Source organism: Adiantum capillus-veneris, chromosome 20 (assembly GCF_014529385.1).
Source record: "Adiantum capillus-veneris isolate H3 chromosome 20, ASM1452938v2, whole genome shotgun sequence".
In the NCBI taxonomy this organism is placed as follows: Eukaryota; Viridiplantae; Streptophyta; class Polypodiopsida; order Polypodiales; family Pteridaceae; genus Adiantum; species Adiantum capillus-veneris.
In genome coordinates, this window is record NC_140950.1 from 134,838,208 (window position 1) to 134,855,443 (window position 17,236).

The 17,236-nt window shown below is 42.4% G+C and overlaps 1 protein-coding gene across 4 annotated transcripts in view; it reads right to left on the reverse strand.

Moving 5' to 3' along the window:
* Nucleotides 1-16,604: 16,604 nt before the first annotated feature.
* Nucleotides 16,605-17,236, reverse strand: part of LOC147433285 (RING/FYVE/PHD zinc finger superfamily protein) — a 79,514-nt gene continuing 78,882 nt past the window's right edge. For all 4 annotated transcript variants that reach the window (XM_086492890.1, XM_086492889.1, XM_086492891.1 and 1 more), the window contains 2 exons: nucleotides 17,037-17,118; nucleotides 16,605-16,781 (listed from right to left, as the gene is read on the reverse strand). In XM_086492890.1, the coding sequence (XP_086349016.1) occupies nucleotides 16,747-16,781; nucleotides 17,037-17,118 (117 nt within the window). In that variant the 3' untranslated portion in view covers nucleotides 16,605-16,746. The remainder of the gene's footprint in view (nucleotides 16,782-17,036; nucleotides 17,119-17,236) is intronic.

A 17,236-nucleotide genomic window follows, 5' to 3' on the forward strand; every position in this document is an offset into this window, starting at 1 on the left:
TGGCTGTGAGGCATATACTCACGTTCCAAAGGAATTTAGGAACAAACTTGAGCCAAAGAGTAGAAAGTGCATCTTTCTAGGCTATGGTAATTCTGGTGAGATGGGGTACAGACTTTGGATCCCGATTCCAGAAAGGTTGTCCGCAGCAATGATGTTCACTTCAATGAATCCAAATATCATTCTAAACCAGAGAGGGTTGAGGAGATTAGAAGAGTTGTCTTCCAAGAAGATGGACCTACACGTGCAAGACAAAATGTCAGGGCTCAAGAGGAGCAAGGACAGGATAGAGTGGAACCACGGGTTGTGGCTGAGCTTGAGCCACCTATTGTGCGTAGATCTGGACGTGTCACGCGACCTCCTGATAGGTTTGTTCCATCTATGAATTATGTCATGTTGACTGATTGCAATGAGCCTTCATGTTACAAGGAAGCAGTGCAAATGGAGGACTCCGGGAATTGGCAATTGGCCATGCAGTCAGAGATGACAGCTCTGCATAAAAACCAGACATGGAAGCTAGTTAAATTACCACGGGGCAAAAAGGCTCTACCCTGTAAATGGGTTTACAGGTATAAGATCACCGCTCATGATAGTCAGCCAAAGTACAAAGCAAGGCTTGTTGCCAAGGGCTTTAAGCAAGAACGAGGCATTGACTTTGATGAAGTCTTCTCTCCGGTGGTCAAGATGACTACATTGAGATGCTTTCTTGCATTGGTTGCCATATTAGATTTGGTGTTGCACCAAATGGATGTCAAGACAGCGTTCTTGCATGGTGATTTAGATGTGGAAATTTACATGCAGCAGCCAGAAGGGTTTGTTGAGAAAGGCAAGGAAGATTGGGTATGCGAGTTGTTAAAGAGTCTTTATGGCTTAAAACAATCACCGAGGGCATGGTACCATAAATTCCACAAGTTTATGCTTTCTCAAGGCTACAAACGTAGTGAGTTCGATCACCGTCTATATACAAAGAAGGATAAGGATGGCAGTTGGCTGATCCTTATTTTGTATGTGGATGACATGTTGATTGCTGGCAAGCACTTGGAAGAAATTTCAGCTTTGAAGTCAAAGATGGCAAAATCGTTTGACATGAAAGACATGGGTGAGGCAAGTCATATACTTGGTATGCGCATTGAGAGAGACAAATCAAAGAAGTTGATTTGGTTATCTCAAACAAAGTATATTGACAAGGTTTTGCAACGTTTCAATATGGAGAAGGGAAAGGCATTGAGTGTTCCATTGCCACCATATGTGAAACTTAGCAAACAAGATTGTCCTGTGTCTGAGAAAGAACAGGCTGAAATGGATAAGATTCCATATGCGTCTGCAGTGGGTAGTTTGATGTATGCAATGATTGCTACTTGCCCAGACATTGCATTTGCAGTGGGAGTAGTAAGTCGATACATGTCAAACCCATGCAAGAAACATTAGGAGGCAGTGAAAGGAATATTGAGATACCTGAAAGCTACAAAGAGTATGCGTATATGCTATGGGAGTCAAGAGCTAAGTGTAAAGGGTTTTACAGACTCAGATTATGCAGGTGACTTAGACAACCGAAGGTCTACGTCAGGGTATGTCTTTACATTGGCTGGTGGAGCAGTATCATGGCGTTCTAGATTACAAGATTGTGTTACTCAGTCTACTACAGAGGCTGAATATGTTGCAGCATCAGAGGCATGCAAAGAATCAATTTGGCTTAATCGACTAGTAACAAATTTGGGAATCAAAGAAGAGATGCCTGTGTTATATTGTGATAGTCAAAGTGCTATACAATTGGCTCGCAATCCAGTTTATCACTCAAAGACAAAGCATGTGGATGCGAAGTATCATTTCATCAGGGAAATGCTCGAGGATAAGCAACTTCAGCTTGTCAAAGTTCACACCACAGAAAATCCTGCTGATCTACTTACAAAAGGACTTCCCTCAGAGAGCTTTGCGCATTTTCGCAAGCAGTTAGGTGTAGGGTAGTACATCACTTCTCTACTTGTATATTAGCTTGTATAGTAGCTTCTCGCACACTTAAAGTACCACATTGGACTTTAAGTGGGAGGTTGTTGGGGTATAAAGCCCAATGTGGTCGCCCAGGTAAGTGGGCGGGCCGCCAGGTATGTACACATATTCTTTTGTCAAAACCTAATAAGAACTCACTATGCTCTACACATTACTGTAGAGCGAGTTCACCATATCGTCGTGCTCTTCTGCTCGCACTCTCTCTCGCGTCGCACTTCCACTCGTACTCCTTCAAGAGGCCGAGCTTACAAGCTCAACCCAAAGTATGCTGAGGCAGTCAAGTCAGAGCTAGAAACAATGCAAGAGGCAGGGATCATTGTACCTGTGGAGCACTCTGAGTGGTTATCACCGATGGTAATAGCTCCTAAGAAGAAATCCAATAAAATCCGTGTGTGCGTAGGTTACCGCGCTCTGAATAAGGTAACTATCCCAGATGGTTTCCCCACACCTTTCACTGAGCGTGTGCTTGAAGATGTACCACGGCATGTATTGTACAATTTCATGGATGGATTTAGTGGATACAATCAGTTGGGCATCCATCCAGGTGATCAGCTGAAAACGGCCTTTGTGGCTCCGTGGGGTATTTTTATATACACTAGAATGTCTTTCGGGTTGAAAAACGCTCCACCTTCTTTCAATCGGGCGGTATATCTCATCATTTTTTCTCTGCTTACGGATCATCTTCGCATCTTCATGGAAGAGTTTTTGACCTTCTCAGGTGCTCAATGTTAAACCCCAGTGGAAAATCTAGAGGAACACCTCGCTCAGCTCTCTACTGTCTTCCTCTAGTGCAGAGAGGCACGCCTAAAGCTAAATCCTAACAAATGTCATTTTTTGGTCACTAAGGGCACACTTCTAGGCCATGTGGTGTCTGCTAAAGGTTTAGCGCCTGACACAGAGAAGATCGTGGCAATCTTAAAGTTACCACCTCCCATCAGTCCAAAAGGGGTGCAGAGCTTTGTAGGCCACACAGGTTTATACGCATGTATGCACAGGTTGCTCAACCCCTAACCCGCCTAACCAGTGCTACTGTTCCCTTTCAATGGTCAAATGCAGAGGCCGAAGCTTTTGCATACCTCAAGAAACACCTCACTGAAGCGCGCCTATCCTAGTAGCTCCCAATTGGTCTCTCCATTTTCATGTGCATACTGATGCCAGTCAACTGGCTGTGGAGGCTATGCTGACTCAGCCTAGTAAGAAGTACAAGCTGGATTTCCCTGTTCACTATGCAAGCCGTCTACTCACCAAGGCAGAGCGCAACTATAGCACCACAGAAAGGAAAGATTTAGCGATTGTGTATGCTCTGCAAAAATTTTGGCATTATTTATTAGGGGTCCACTTCACAGTTATTACTGATCACCATGCCCTGCGCTATCTGCTCAACAAGCTGCAAGTTGCAGGTCAAGTATGGCGATGGCTAATCTTATTTCAAGAATTTGACTTCGAAGTGGTACTCAGACTCGGCAAACATCATGTCCTTGCCAACCACCTCTCTTGCATTCACACAGGTGAAGAAGCAACAGGGGTTGCAGACGACTTTCCAGATAGCAGTCTCTCTAAGGTGGATACCACTCCAGAATGGTACGGCCATGTTTTGCATCTGCTTTCTACTGGCGTGTACCCAAAGAACACTTCTCCACTGCAGAAGAGACGATTGTTGTTGAAGTCTAGGCCTTTCACTCTGATTGGAGGTCAGCTATACAAGTCAAGACAAGATGGTGTTCTGAGGAGGTGTGTCTCCCCTCATGAAGTGGAGTATATTTTGGAGGATGCCCATAGTGGTCCCACTGGTGGCCATTACCTGGTCATATTACTACCTAGAAGATTCTACAGTGTGGCTTATGGTGGCCCTATGTTTTTCGGGATGCAATTGCCTATGTAAAAGTATGTGATGGGTGTCAGCGCTGTGGTCCTAAACCAAGCAAGCAGTCAAACCGTCCTTTGCAGGTCTCGATGGCATGGCATCCCTTTGAGAGATGGGGCATTGATTTTGTGGGTCCAATTGGTCCCTCGGCCCAACCAGGCAATCGAAAGTATCTCCTAGTGGCTACAGATTATGCAAAAAAGTGGACAGAGGTACTGGCAACAATGGATTGCACTGGCACTACGGTAGCCAAGTTTCTCTACGAATATATTTTGTGCAGGTTTGGATGTCCCTTGGAAATCACCAGTGACAGGGGTAGTCACTTTGTGAATGAAACAATTTCAACCTTGCTTACCAACTACAAAATTGTTCACCGAAAATGTTGTTCCTATTACCCTAGAGCAAACGGACAGGCCGAGAGCACTAATAAGCTTATAATAGCACTTCTGCGGAAAGCATGTCATCTCCATCCTTCGACTTGGGCTCAAGCTGCCACGGCATCCTGTGGGCATACCGAACTTCTTTCAAAGCCACAACCAATCACACCCATTTCAATTAGCTTTTGGTTTGGAAGCGGTAGCACCCTTCGAATTCAACTCAAGGTCTCCACGAGTCGGCAGTCTGCGTGCCAATGGAGATTTGGGGTCGGCATCTGTCTCTCGTCTTTGTCTTCTAGATGAAAGCCGAAGTTTGGCTTCTTTGGATCTGGAAGCAGAGCAGCTTTGTCGAAAAGCCTGGCATGATCGCCATCTCAGAAAGCCAAAAATAACGCAAGGAGCACTGGTGCTACTTTATCAAGCTAAGTATCTGAAAAAAGCAAAGAAGTTTGTCCCAGCATGGCAAGGACCATATAAGGTGCTGGAGATTCTACCCCAAGGGGCTGTACAATTAGCCACCCTTGAAGGAGTTCCATTGCCTTTAGTCAATGGATCTAGGATCAAATGTTATCATGCTTAAGCTGACGATCAACGGTCTAAAATCAAGTGTTGATCCTCACTGACTCCTGAACCCTTAAATATCTTCTGGTATCACTATCTTCGACATCCCCTCTTTCTAATGTTTCTTTTTCATCACTATCTCGTACACCCTCTCCTTATATAGCTCTCCTTCTAATGAATCTGTTGTGTTCAATGGGCTTGATTCTAGAATTGGGGAACCTCTCTCCTTCACTCTCGGTCTGTATCCTATGTAACCCCTCTCCTGCTCTAGTGAGTATGATTCTAGTCTTGGGCTTAACCTGCTCACTACCTCAACCCGACTCATGACTTTTTACAAAGAACAAAATTCTGTTGATCTATAGAGTCTCGAGTGACACTAAGTTCTTTTTGCTATGCATATAAGTCTTAGTGTTCTTGAATTGGGTATTTATGAAGGTTCCATGTTCATTAGCAATTTTACTTCGCGTTTTTATCTACCATGGATTCTTTCAGAGAGGTTAGATGATTTCCGCATTCTGTGAATCTTCCCTGCTCTTGCTTTGCTAGTCCCTTTTCCTCTTTGGTGCTTCTGATGTCCTCTCACTCACTCACTTTGCTTCTGGTTCGCCCAACAAGCTACCCGATTGCCTCGACTTAGCCATGTGACCTCGCCCTGAAACATCCCTTCGCCTTGCTGCTCTGACCCTCGCCACCAAGCCCTCGCCCTCGCCCCTTGCTCTCTCCTCTCGCCCTCTCCCCTCGCCCTCCCCCTCTCCGTTCTCCCTCTCTCCTCGCCCTCGCCCTCCCCCTCTCTCCCTCCCCTCGCCCTCGCCCCCTCAACTCGCCCTTCCTCGCCCCTCGCCATCTCCTGTCGCCTTCTCCCCTCGCCCTCTCCCTCTCCCTCTGGGCGTGGCCACTTGCCCTCGCCTTTCCCCGCTGCCCTTGCCCTTGGCTTCCACCACCTCCACATAATCAAAAAAATAAATATTAAAGCATACTTACCATGTTTTAGATTCCAATGCAGGAAAATCACAATTGGTGATAAAAACAAAAAACAAAAACAGCGCAGTAGGTTTTCAGTCAAGATTGTGTTAGCCAGGATTGCTTTTTCAAACAAAGAACTTCCCTTCAGTCAAGACAGCTTCCATCGCCTCTGTCCATCGCCAAACATTCCTCCCTCCATCTCCAGCGTTCCTATCTCCGTGCTCCTTGGCCAACCATAAGCGGGATACCATTTGATGATGGTAGCTTGATCTTGACCTTGCTACATGTATTTGTTTGGTGTCGCAAATTGCAAATTGTATCTCAGTGTGGTTTACGGTGGTATATGTATCAGGTGAGGACTTAAGAACACAAGTTTTTAAGATTCATCAGTTGCAGATTCTCTGGTATATTTTACTCGGAATCGAGAGCAGCACCTCCAGTCTGAGGAAGAGTCCTCTGCCTTCTCTAGGGATAGCTCTGACAATAAATCAGACTATACTCCTAGTTCCAAGCAACTTTCAGTAGAATCTTAGGAGGAAGATTCACCCCAATCAGTCACTGTTGGCAAGGTCACCACTCTCCAGGTGCCTCGCTCTTCTGGTGCCATCTCGAAGGTACCCTTACTAATGATCTATCATTTATAGGCACCAAACCCGGCAGTCAAAGATGTGTTCTCTCAGCAGCAAATGATACACCTGGGTCTTCAAAATTTGGCTCAGGCCGATTTGTCCTGCACAATCTCTAGTGCCAAGCTAAGTGCCCTCTTGCTTACTTTTCCAAAGCTAAATGTAATTACACTGATAGTGGAGGATATTGGGCATGCTATGGGGATATTGAATGTGTTGGCACCTTTGCCCGCAACCAAAACCTTCTCGAATCTCTCCCCGGAAGACACCGCAAATGAGTGCCAAGAACTGTTGCTGCACTCACATGCCGACTATCACAGGAGTCAGCAGCTGTATTCAATTTTACAGTATTATTTTTTACTACGCGCACTGGAAAGAGTAGTAGTTCCATCTTCTCTAGGTTCTCTAGGAATATGCGATGCTTTTTTGTCTCTGCCACAACCTGTCGTATCCATTTCACCATCTGCTGTTTAGAGGGCTACAGGACAGGGAAAAGCGATTTCGGACTCAACGTAAAGGGAAAGCGGAGAGGTTCAATTGCTATGCAGCCCCTATTATGTATTGGGTAGTGCAAATTATGCAAAAAAAAGGCAGATGCAACCGTTGTTCTCACCTTGCAAGATGAAGCCAAAGAACAAGAACAAGGCCGTTATAAAATGGCCAAAGGGAAAGGCACCTTACGCAAGAGGGCAAAAGTACAAAAAGATTCGACTGAGCAGCTAGCAACACTACCCTTCTCTGAATCATAGGTCAAAATCTCTGGCGTCCATACTGCAGCACCAAGAGTGGGCATGACTACTTCTGTGGCCACCTCTACTTTTACACCACCTCTTGTGAGTGGTGTTGCATGCACCAAAACACACCCTCCAGTTGTGTCGGCAGCACCACATACTACTCTTAGTGCAGGGGCACATAGGGATACTGCAGGGGCATCTAGCTCTGGGACACCTACATCTGGGCAACCTGACATGTTTACCAATTTTGCGCCTCAAGCCGACAGACTTTTAGATGCGGACAGAAGAGCCATTTCGATGATTATGGATGCAGCCATCTCATTGCAAGGTACCAACGGTCTGCATCACGCTGTCTATGACAGTATGCAAAGGGAAGTGCGTAACGATCGATGGATAGGGACATGTCAATTTCTCAGGCTCAAGATCGCATAAAGATTCTCACTCAACAGGTAGTGGACCTCAAACATATTGTCCACACTCAGCAAATACAGTTAAAAGAGGCAAATGATATGGCCACATTTTAGGACCTTTCTCCTGTGGACAGTGTGTCCCTCATGTGCCAAATATCAATCTATAGCAATTTCACAAATAGCTACAAATACAGCTCTGGTTTCTATGCAAGTTCCTACTATGGCAGGACAGATACAGTCGGATGTTTCCAAAGCCCATTCAGGGGATTCTCAAGCAGCTGAGAAAACAAATCTACCACAATGGAGTCTAAGACAACAGGATCGGCTTCATCACAGTTTCATGGACTCTCTATGACCTCCCCCTCCCAGTCCACCTCTTTCCCACAGCACTTCTACAGCTTCCTTGGAATTCAACCACCTGTTTCACCATCTCAGCCTACTCAGTCTTTTCCTGGGATTCCACCTGTCCCACCTTCTCAGCCTTCTCAACCTACTCAGTCTTTTCCTGGGTTTCCACTTGCTCCACCTACTCACCCTACTCAGTCTGCTGCTGCTGCTCATGGGGTGCCACTCCATATCCAATGTACCCTCCTCATGGACACTACCCCCCACCATACACATGGCCTCCATCTCCTTACCCACCTTTCTACCCGTCTCCTCCCCCTCCTCCATCATCCGACCACCAACAGTAGATATCACCTTTTGGAGTTTGACCAGTAGTAGACCTGGTTGCCGATCTTTCAGTTCTTCAGTTCCGCTCTCCGTGACGGGAAGTGGTCTTGTGGCGGGCAACCTGTAGCAGACTACAATGTCACTTTCACAGGACAGTTAGTACAGTTTGTACTTTACAGTTGATCTTTGGTCTGGTCGGTTAACACTAGACGAACTCGCTGGGCAGTGACACGTGGCAGGGATACAGTGGTTTAGTGGACATCGTGGCCAGGTCACCACCACCACCCAATGGAGATAGACTTAGGTGCTGTCATTTATGAGCCGTTGGTGGCTCTTTATGGTTGTATATATGAGTAGTAGCGATTTGGTCAGGATTATCTTTTACGTAGTCATCTAGAGTGAGTCTATACACAGAGTACGTCTTCACCATCCCTGCACATCTGAGCCTCGACACCCCCATTGTACCTGTGAGTCTTGGGCTGGAGCTGAGTGTGTTGCCACGCCAGAGTCTGTATCAGTTCTTTGAGATAGTCGAGTCATATGTTCTGGTCTGCTGTTGTGTCTTTGTGAGCTAAGTTGACGTCTATTGTTTCCTTCTTTTCATTCTGTTTGAGTGAGATTGTCACGCACATTACAGTGAGGACAACCCACTATAGAGAGCACAACACATTATCCGTGCTACATGATCACACCATTCTAGCGGCGACAAGCTCTCGTCTCTGTCAATTGCGTGATCTGCTAGAATGGTGCTCCCAGCACCCATCTTCTACACCTTTTATGGTTTGGGAATACTATGATCAAATCGATTGAGATCAAAAAATTTGGGTATTAATTTGAGACTTCTTTTAAGCACATCATTGATCAACTAAGGTATTAAGGATGAGGAAGGCAAGATTATTAAGGACCTAGTTGTTGTTAGCACCTTTTTGTTTTTCGTTTTATAAATACCATTGTTCATTTCCAAAAATGAGTTAGAATGGGATATTAGCCGATGTACTAATGTTTGCTCGAAGACGTCATGGTTTGTCATGAGCATGACTAGTATTTGTAATTCTTTTGGGTCGCTAATATAATATACTCACGTTCATGAGTTTTGCCATAAATAAATAAAATGGGATTAACCTATCAAATCTTGCTAGTGTGTGACCCATCACCTCCGGCTACAAAACATCATCTGCACTCATCCACACTTATCCCAACCTTCTAGAACTCTCTTTGTGGTTGCATTTCCATCTCGGGGCTTTTCTCTTGCCACCACATGCTAACAAGCTCTGATAAGAAACGCTTCACCTAGCCTTGGCCGTAATGGCACATCTTGCAATTATTGTGTAACTTATCTCTTTGGGTGTGTAGAAGAGATCACACTTGTCATACATGTCAACCAAAGCATTGCCAAACATGCCATCCTTTTTCAACATCCCCTAACAATATTATCACGGATATTTTTATCCACATCAATGTCTTGCATGATGTCACATGCCTTTAATAGCATAAACATAGGACCCCATTTGGAGAGAATCATGGGTTCACAACTGCTCAAAATAGCTTAAAGCTTCTTAAACTTGCCTTTGTTGGGCATATTCTACAAGCAATGCATACCATGAGACAACATTTTGCAATGGAAGTGTGCCAAAACCTTGTTGATCTTTCAAAACCATACCACATTTGGACATCATGTCGACCAACTCTCCTCCAAACATAGGGTACCCTTCCAATAGGCCTTAACTCTGTTAATCTCTTTATTGCGTTGAATAAGACGACATAAATGGGCTCAACATAGAGTTCAACCAATGCAATGCCAAGCATGGCATTCTTTTCAAAGGGCCTATGATTAACAATTTCATCATGAATTTGTTTGCTCGAGTTAATTCTTGGCATAATGTTACATGCCATCAATTCGTGAGCATCGGTGATTGCTTCTTGAGACATAGACTTGCTTAGCATTTGGCTAAGAATAGTGCAATGCTTCTTGGCCCGTCCCATGTTGGGTATATCTTAAAACCAATGCAATTCAAGAGACAATATCTACGACAAGAAGCTCATTGCACACTTTGTGGGCTTTTTGAGAATAGATCACACTTGGCATCGATGTTGACCAAAGCAATTCCAAACACAAAGTTTTTTCCAAAAGCAACAATCTCATGATGGTTTTGTTTCATGTCAACTTTTGGGATAATGCCACATTGCCTTCAATATGCAAGTGCATATTATCGCATGTCAAGATAATCCCTCAATCCACCTTCACTAAACAATAGCCAAGTGGTTTCATAGACATGATTGTTGAAATACTTGTCAAGCAATGAGTAAATATGTTTGCCCATGTCAACTTCTTGCATCATAACTTAACTTCGAAATGTATGCATAGGTGGTTGCCCTAGAATTGCCAAAGTTGAATGTACCTACACTGATTTCATTCTACAAAGGAAATCCTAGACAAGAGCTCCTTAGAAACCTATTCTGTCTTCTTCAAAAGTACAACTTGGCATGCATATCAATCAAATCCTTGCCCACCATGACACAGAGCATTTGAATAACATTTCTTGCCATGAATTAATTATCCCATGTCAACTTCTACCATAATGCCACGTGCTTTCAAAGATGGTAGCACATGCACTTGCATTTAATGAGGTTTTCTCACTTTGCATAAGATGAAAGTATCCTAGAACGTATTTGCTCTATTCATGTTGTACCACATTGGCACACTTGTCAACAACCAAATTATTGCTCAGCATGACATCTATTTTTAGCAGCTCTTTACTAACAATCTGGTCATGAACTTGTCAACCCACAAACTTCTTGCAAGATGACAAATGCCCTCAAAATTAAGCTTTGATGTTTGTGTTTAAAGAGACCCCATGCTTTAAATTTGTTGATGAAACCCTAAAATGTTCTAACCCTTGCCCTCTTACACGATCATGTAATGAAACCAAGAGAAGGCGTTCCACATTGGAAGAGAGTGTCAAATGTGAATTTTTAGAAGGACACGACACTTGGCATACATGTGAACCATAGCTCCAAAAAACATGATGTTGTTTTTCAACAACTCGTAAATGTTAATCTTGTGTTTTCCCATGTCAATTTCTTGCATCATGCCACATCCCTTTAAAATGCATGCATAGGTGATCACCTCTGGAGACTCATATTATCTTTGCATTCATTGATGATAGCCAAGAGCGCCCTAGAGTTGCCAATGTTGGATATTGCTTGTAATAACTGCAATCCAAGAGGTGACATCTCGGATAGGGAGCTCCTCAAGCACTTGTTGTGCCTTTAAACGTAGAAGACACTTGGCCTATATGTCACTCAAACCATTTTGAACCACTTGCTTAACAATCTCATGATGACTTATTTTACTCATGTCAGTGTCTAATATAATGCCACATGTCTTCAAGGTGCAAGCACATTTGATCACATTTTTTAGAGTTCCCCACTTTGAATCACACAAAATGCTCTCGAATGTATTTTTCCTATTCATGTTGAACATAACACACAACATATATTTCAACCAAAGCGTTGCCAAGCATGACATCTTTGTAGAAACTCTTGAATAGCAACCTCGTTATATCTTGTTATCACACATTTGTTTCTTGCATTATACCAAATGCCTTCCAAACGTAAGCATAGGTGATTGTAATTTTAAAGAAGCCCTGCTTTGCAATAGGGAAAAAAAACCCCAAAGCTTCGTGGCTCTGCCCCTATTTGCTGGCACATCTTGAAATGCAATCCAAGGTGCAACATTTCATACTAGAAGTGCAGTTCAAACTTGTGCTTTCAAAAGGACATGAAACTTAGCATACATGCTGACCAAAGCTTGATCAAGCATGGTGTTGTTTTCCAACACTTCATTTTAATTACTCTCGACATGAATCGCTTTGCCCATGTCAACTTCTTGCATTAGGTCGCATGCCTTTGTAACAAATGCATAAAGTATCACACTTGGAGAGAAAATTTGGCTATGCATTTGGTGAAAAGAGCCCAGAGCTTCCCAAAGATGCCCGTGCTGGACATACCAAACTTAGGTTTAGGACTCCCACACTAGCCATAAAATTGGATGGTTGAAGCCTTTCCAAGGAAGCCTACAATCAAGCCCTAAATTAAGTCCTACAATCAAAATCATTTAGCCATTAAAACGATGTACCTCTTTCATTATGAATCTATATTTTGGTTAGTTTATTTCAACTATGAATGGATCTTTTGTCTTCTCACCATAGATGTGTGTTCCCAACAACTGGTACTAGGGCCTAGGGTTCCACTTAGGAGTACCTCATAAAGCTAAATTAGGCTTTCAAACTTAGTACTAGATCATCAGCCCTTCTTTGGGCTTTAGAATTCATAAATTGAAAGGTTTTTTAGCTCCTAACTTCTATGCCAAAATTTATGTTGCTTCTGACTTGCAACATACATCACTTTTGGTGCAATGTGTAGTGTATGGGCAAAAAAATTTCCATGTTTTTGACTAGGAAAATGTTCCACCAACAAGCAAGTTGTTGCAATATACTCATAGTGTGGTTCTTAATTGCACAATCCTTTTGGCTTGGCATAGGGTACCTTGAGAGGTTTAGGCTCACGAAGCCACTTGTCAAATTGTTTACCTCCACCACCCTCCAATTATTGCATAGTTCTGATAGAGAAAGAAATAGAGAGTTTGATTAAGGTGATTCTCACAAGTCGGCGAGAATGAATTCTATCCCTGTGAGATGCAAAGTCACCCTACGGTGATTCTCACAAGCTGCCAGAATGGACTCTATCCCCTTGAGATGCAAAGTCACCCTAAGCCATTACTTCATTATCTCAAAGAATGCAATTAAGTCATCTTGTAAAGGAGAGTGAACCGGTGCTAGTGGACCCATAGCCTCAATGAATTTGATTAAAAAATCTCTCGCATCTACCAAGATCCCCCACTTAAAATGGAAAGCAATGAATTGGGCTCATGACCCGCTTTTCCAAGATTCCTAACCGCTTGACCCCTCATGGGTTGGTGTGAGAGGAAGTCCAAAAAGGAGAATCTTAAGATTTTCTTAATTTACACGAGCTTGCAAACACACATGTAATTCTAATAGTGGTTTGATGGATTAGGCTAACCAAGTTCTATTTAGGTGGTCAAGGGCTTAATCAAAAGCTTATGCAAAGAGGGTTTAATACACACATTTGATGCAATGGATTTTGCATTGAGGGAAGAGTAATTTGAAGTGCAATCAAGGGAAAATCAACACACTAATGCACTGTGAAAATGATGATACTAATGATTCCAAACACACTAATTAACCACTACTAGCAACAAATGTTGAGTGAAGATCAACTCAAATTTGTACATATGAACAATGAGTAGATATTGGAATTTCCTAATTCGAGAGATAAAACCAAACACTAATGAGTATAATCAATCCTATATTCAATCAATATCCATTAGCCAAGGAGAATAGTGGCTCAAGGGTCTAGAACCCAAGAACCTATTCTCATTTAGCTAATCTTCTAATGATTAAAGAGTGTGCTAACTTAAGCCTAGTGGATTAGCAAATTTCTAATCCTCATGTGGCATTGATGCCACTTCATAAATTAGGGTAGATAGAGAAAATTAGCATTCTCTGTTTACAGCCTTGAGCTAAGCATCTAGAGGGTAGTAAAGTGTGTAGTACAACTCTAATCAAGTGAATGAACCTCCACCAAGTCGTTGTAGGAAGAGGGGTTGATCCATGAAAGTAAGGGCTGATTTGGATTCATGTGGAAACATGTGAAAAATCATGTACATCATGTCAAACCTCATCATATCATCTCATAAGAAGAGGGTCATAGGCTAAAGGCTATACACGACAACAAGTATTTGTTCCTCATATTGTGCAATTATAGTATACAATACAAGGTGGCACATTGAATGTACTTCAAGTGCCATGTGGGTTCTCAAGATTGAACATTATTTTCTTTCATTAGGTTGCTTTTGATGTTCTTAGTGAGGCCTTTCTAAACACCTAAAAAAAGCGTTTATAGTTTGGCTTGCTAGCTCCTTGGCAAAGAATCCATTCCTAACCTTTTTATTTTTTTAAAAAAAATCATTTTTACCGAAGGAGCCACAAAGTAGCAGATAATAGCCGTTAGGTATAATTATATGCATATATTTTTCTATTCAACCTTGGAGAGAGTATTCCATAGAGAGAGATTATATGTGTTTCTATATGTAGACATACCTATATGTGTGCATGTATATATACAAATACACAAGCACCTATATGTGTGCATATATATTACAAATACACAAGCACCTACATGTATGCCTATAGGAACATAAACATAATAGAAACTAGAAAATTTTATACATGCACGCACGCACACATAATGTGCATTGCTCTCTTCTTTCTTGGGGGGAGTAGTACTCCTTAGTTTATGAGCAAAGAATCTAATATAAATCTACTTGCATCTCTCTCTCTCTCTCTCTCTCTCTCTCTCTCTCTCTCTCTCTCTCACACACACACACACACACACACATTAATAGGAAGCTCTTCATATACCCTCATAAGCGACAAGCAATATTGAAGGAGGTTGCTTAATTTTTGCTCAGCTCGATAAGATTGGCTAGAAGAATGGTAAAACTTAGTTGCACCTATGTTCTACATATAATTATTTTGTGAAAAGCACATCGCTACATTGTATTCCTATCACATAAAAGCACCAAGACAACTTCACATAAAAGCACCAAGACGTAAGTATTATGGTAATCTTCTTTTCTTCTATATGCCCCCCTGGCAGCTTCTTGACATGATTTACTAGCCACTCTTGCAAACAATGCCCAACCAAACTTGTGCCAAGTTGGATCTTCCTCCGACAAATTTGCACCTTTCAGATGCTCATACCACCGCAAACTTGAGCATAATTTCGTTGTTCACGGAACTAGAATGGTAAACTTTGTGGTATACAAGGCTTCCCATTAATATAGATAAAACTTATCCCATTCCAAGAACATATCTAATTTTTTTTAAAAATGGCTATCAAGTATCCGTAATTTCTCCACTACATACGATCTAGGAACAAAACTCAATATAGCACATACGCATTAGGGCACGGAGCCTGTAAGACCTGATTTACAGCCTAAACTGATGATAGGGCATTTTCTTCCTTGTTTGACAGAGTACGCAGACTTGGGATACATTTGAGATAGCCATGTGCGACTGGTAGATAGTTTGGGCATTTTTCGAGGAGTTTGGGAGCTCTCCGTGGGTCTCAAGTTTTTGGACAGATGAACTGGTTATGTAAGTAAATGCAGTTTGTATAAGGCTCAGTGAGCTTTGTGAGGGGAACCCGTAATGCAACCAAACATACAGAGGATATTAATTGCTCGCGGCTGTTTGTCATGGTGCCTTGATTACTAACAGAGGTAAGAAACATTTAGTGAAGCAGCATATCATGACTCCGCGATAATTGCATCCTCTTCTTGCGAGTGTTTCAGGAACATCGTGTATGATTAAAACTGAAACCACCGGGATAGAGCTACAACTGTGAGTATTTAATGACGAGTGTTTCCTACCGTCTGCCGGAGAATAGTCCTGTAACAAAGCTTTACTGAAATGTAACAAACCATGGAGGAAATTGATGAGATTCGCCAACGACCGATGCTAGATCTCTTGTGATTCAGCCATCCCAACAAGCCGCCCATTTTTTGCTTGGTCTTTTGCTTGGTTCACATCGATCAACTTAGGACCCCATAGTATATATCTTTGTTTTGTACTGTTGTTAGGTTATTTTGTTACTCTGACTTTGTATCAGATCCACCGGAGAATAGTCCTGTAACAAAGTTTTACTGAAATGTAACAAACCATGGAGGAAATTGATGAGATTCGCCAACGACCGATGCTAGATCTCTTGTGATTCAGCTATCCCAACAAGCCGCCCATTTTTTGCTTGGTCTTTTGCTTGGTTCACATCGATCAACTTAGGACCCCATAGTATATATCTTTGTTTTGTACTGTTGTTAGGTTATTTTGTTACTCTGACTTTGTATCAGATCCACCACTTTGTAACTTTCGGGTCTCATAGGTCATTATGGCCTTTTGAAGACGTTAATATAACATTTCATTTCTCTCTCTCTCTCTCTCTCTCTCTCTCTCTCTCTCTCTCTCTCAATGAGTTTTGCTGAGGTCAGCAGCAAGCATGGGAGCTCGAATGTCCCATGTATGCCTAAACTTGTTGAACTGTATTCGGTCTAGCCAATCCCATGATGCCAATGATTTTCAGCAAAAGGCCTCCAATGTAAGCTCCAAAAGCTCCTGTTGATGATGTACTCCAATACACACTAAAAAGACAAACCATATGTTTAAGCATAGGAAGCACCCTTCGACCCATGATAAATCCTCGCAGGTTTGAAAGCATAGAGTGCGAAAAAAATTCAATGACATAACACACACTTTCAAAAACTAAAAACCATCTCTTGAGTTCAACAGACTTGTAACTGCCAACTTGATCCACATCAAATTTTCAAAGACTGTTGAAGGAACAATGACTTCGTATGATAATATGAGTGTAGGCCCGCACGTAGTAGTTTGCACTTCACAACAAAAGAACATCCCCAAATTGATGAATATCTGCATTTAAAAATTGATGTGTCGTCATCAAAACTGCAATGACATTGCATCACAATGACACAACATGACCATCAGCTTCAAGTACAAGAACAAAGAATCATTTGACAAGATCTGACACTGCAACTGAATTGCAAACACCGTGCAGTTGGTAGTCTGTGTAAGAGAGTTGATCAATCAATGAGTTTCAATAATGTACATGTCAGCCATTTATGAACTGTTGCAATATAGTGAGATATCAGCAGTATCAGTACAGACCTAGGCTCTGCAGCTCATTAATATGCCCAGGTTCAAGAACTGAAGGAGCCTCAATGTCAGATAGGTTCTGGACAACATATTCCTGCGTGCCATGAAACAAAGTAATGCAAATTTACAACACAGGAAGTGGCAACAGCCTACTAGCAGATGCAGACTTCAATAATGTGCAAAAAAAATACATGCGGTTACGATAAGGATGT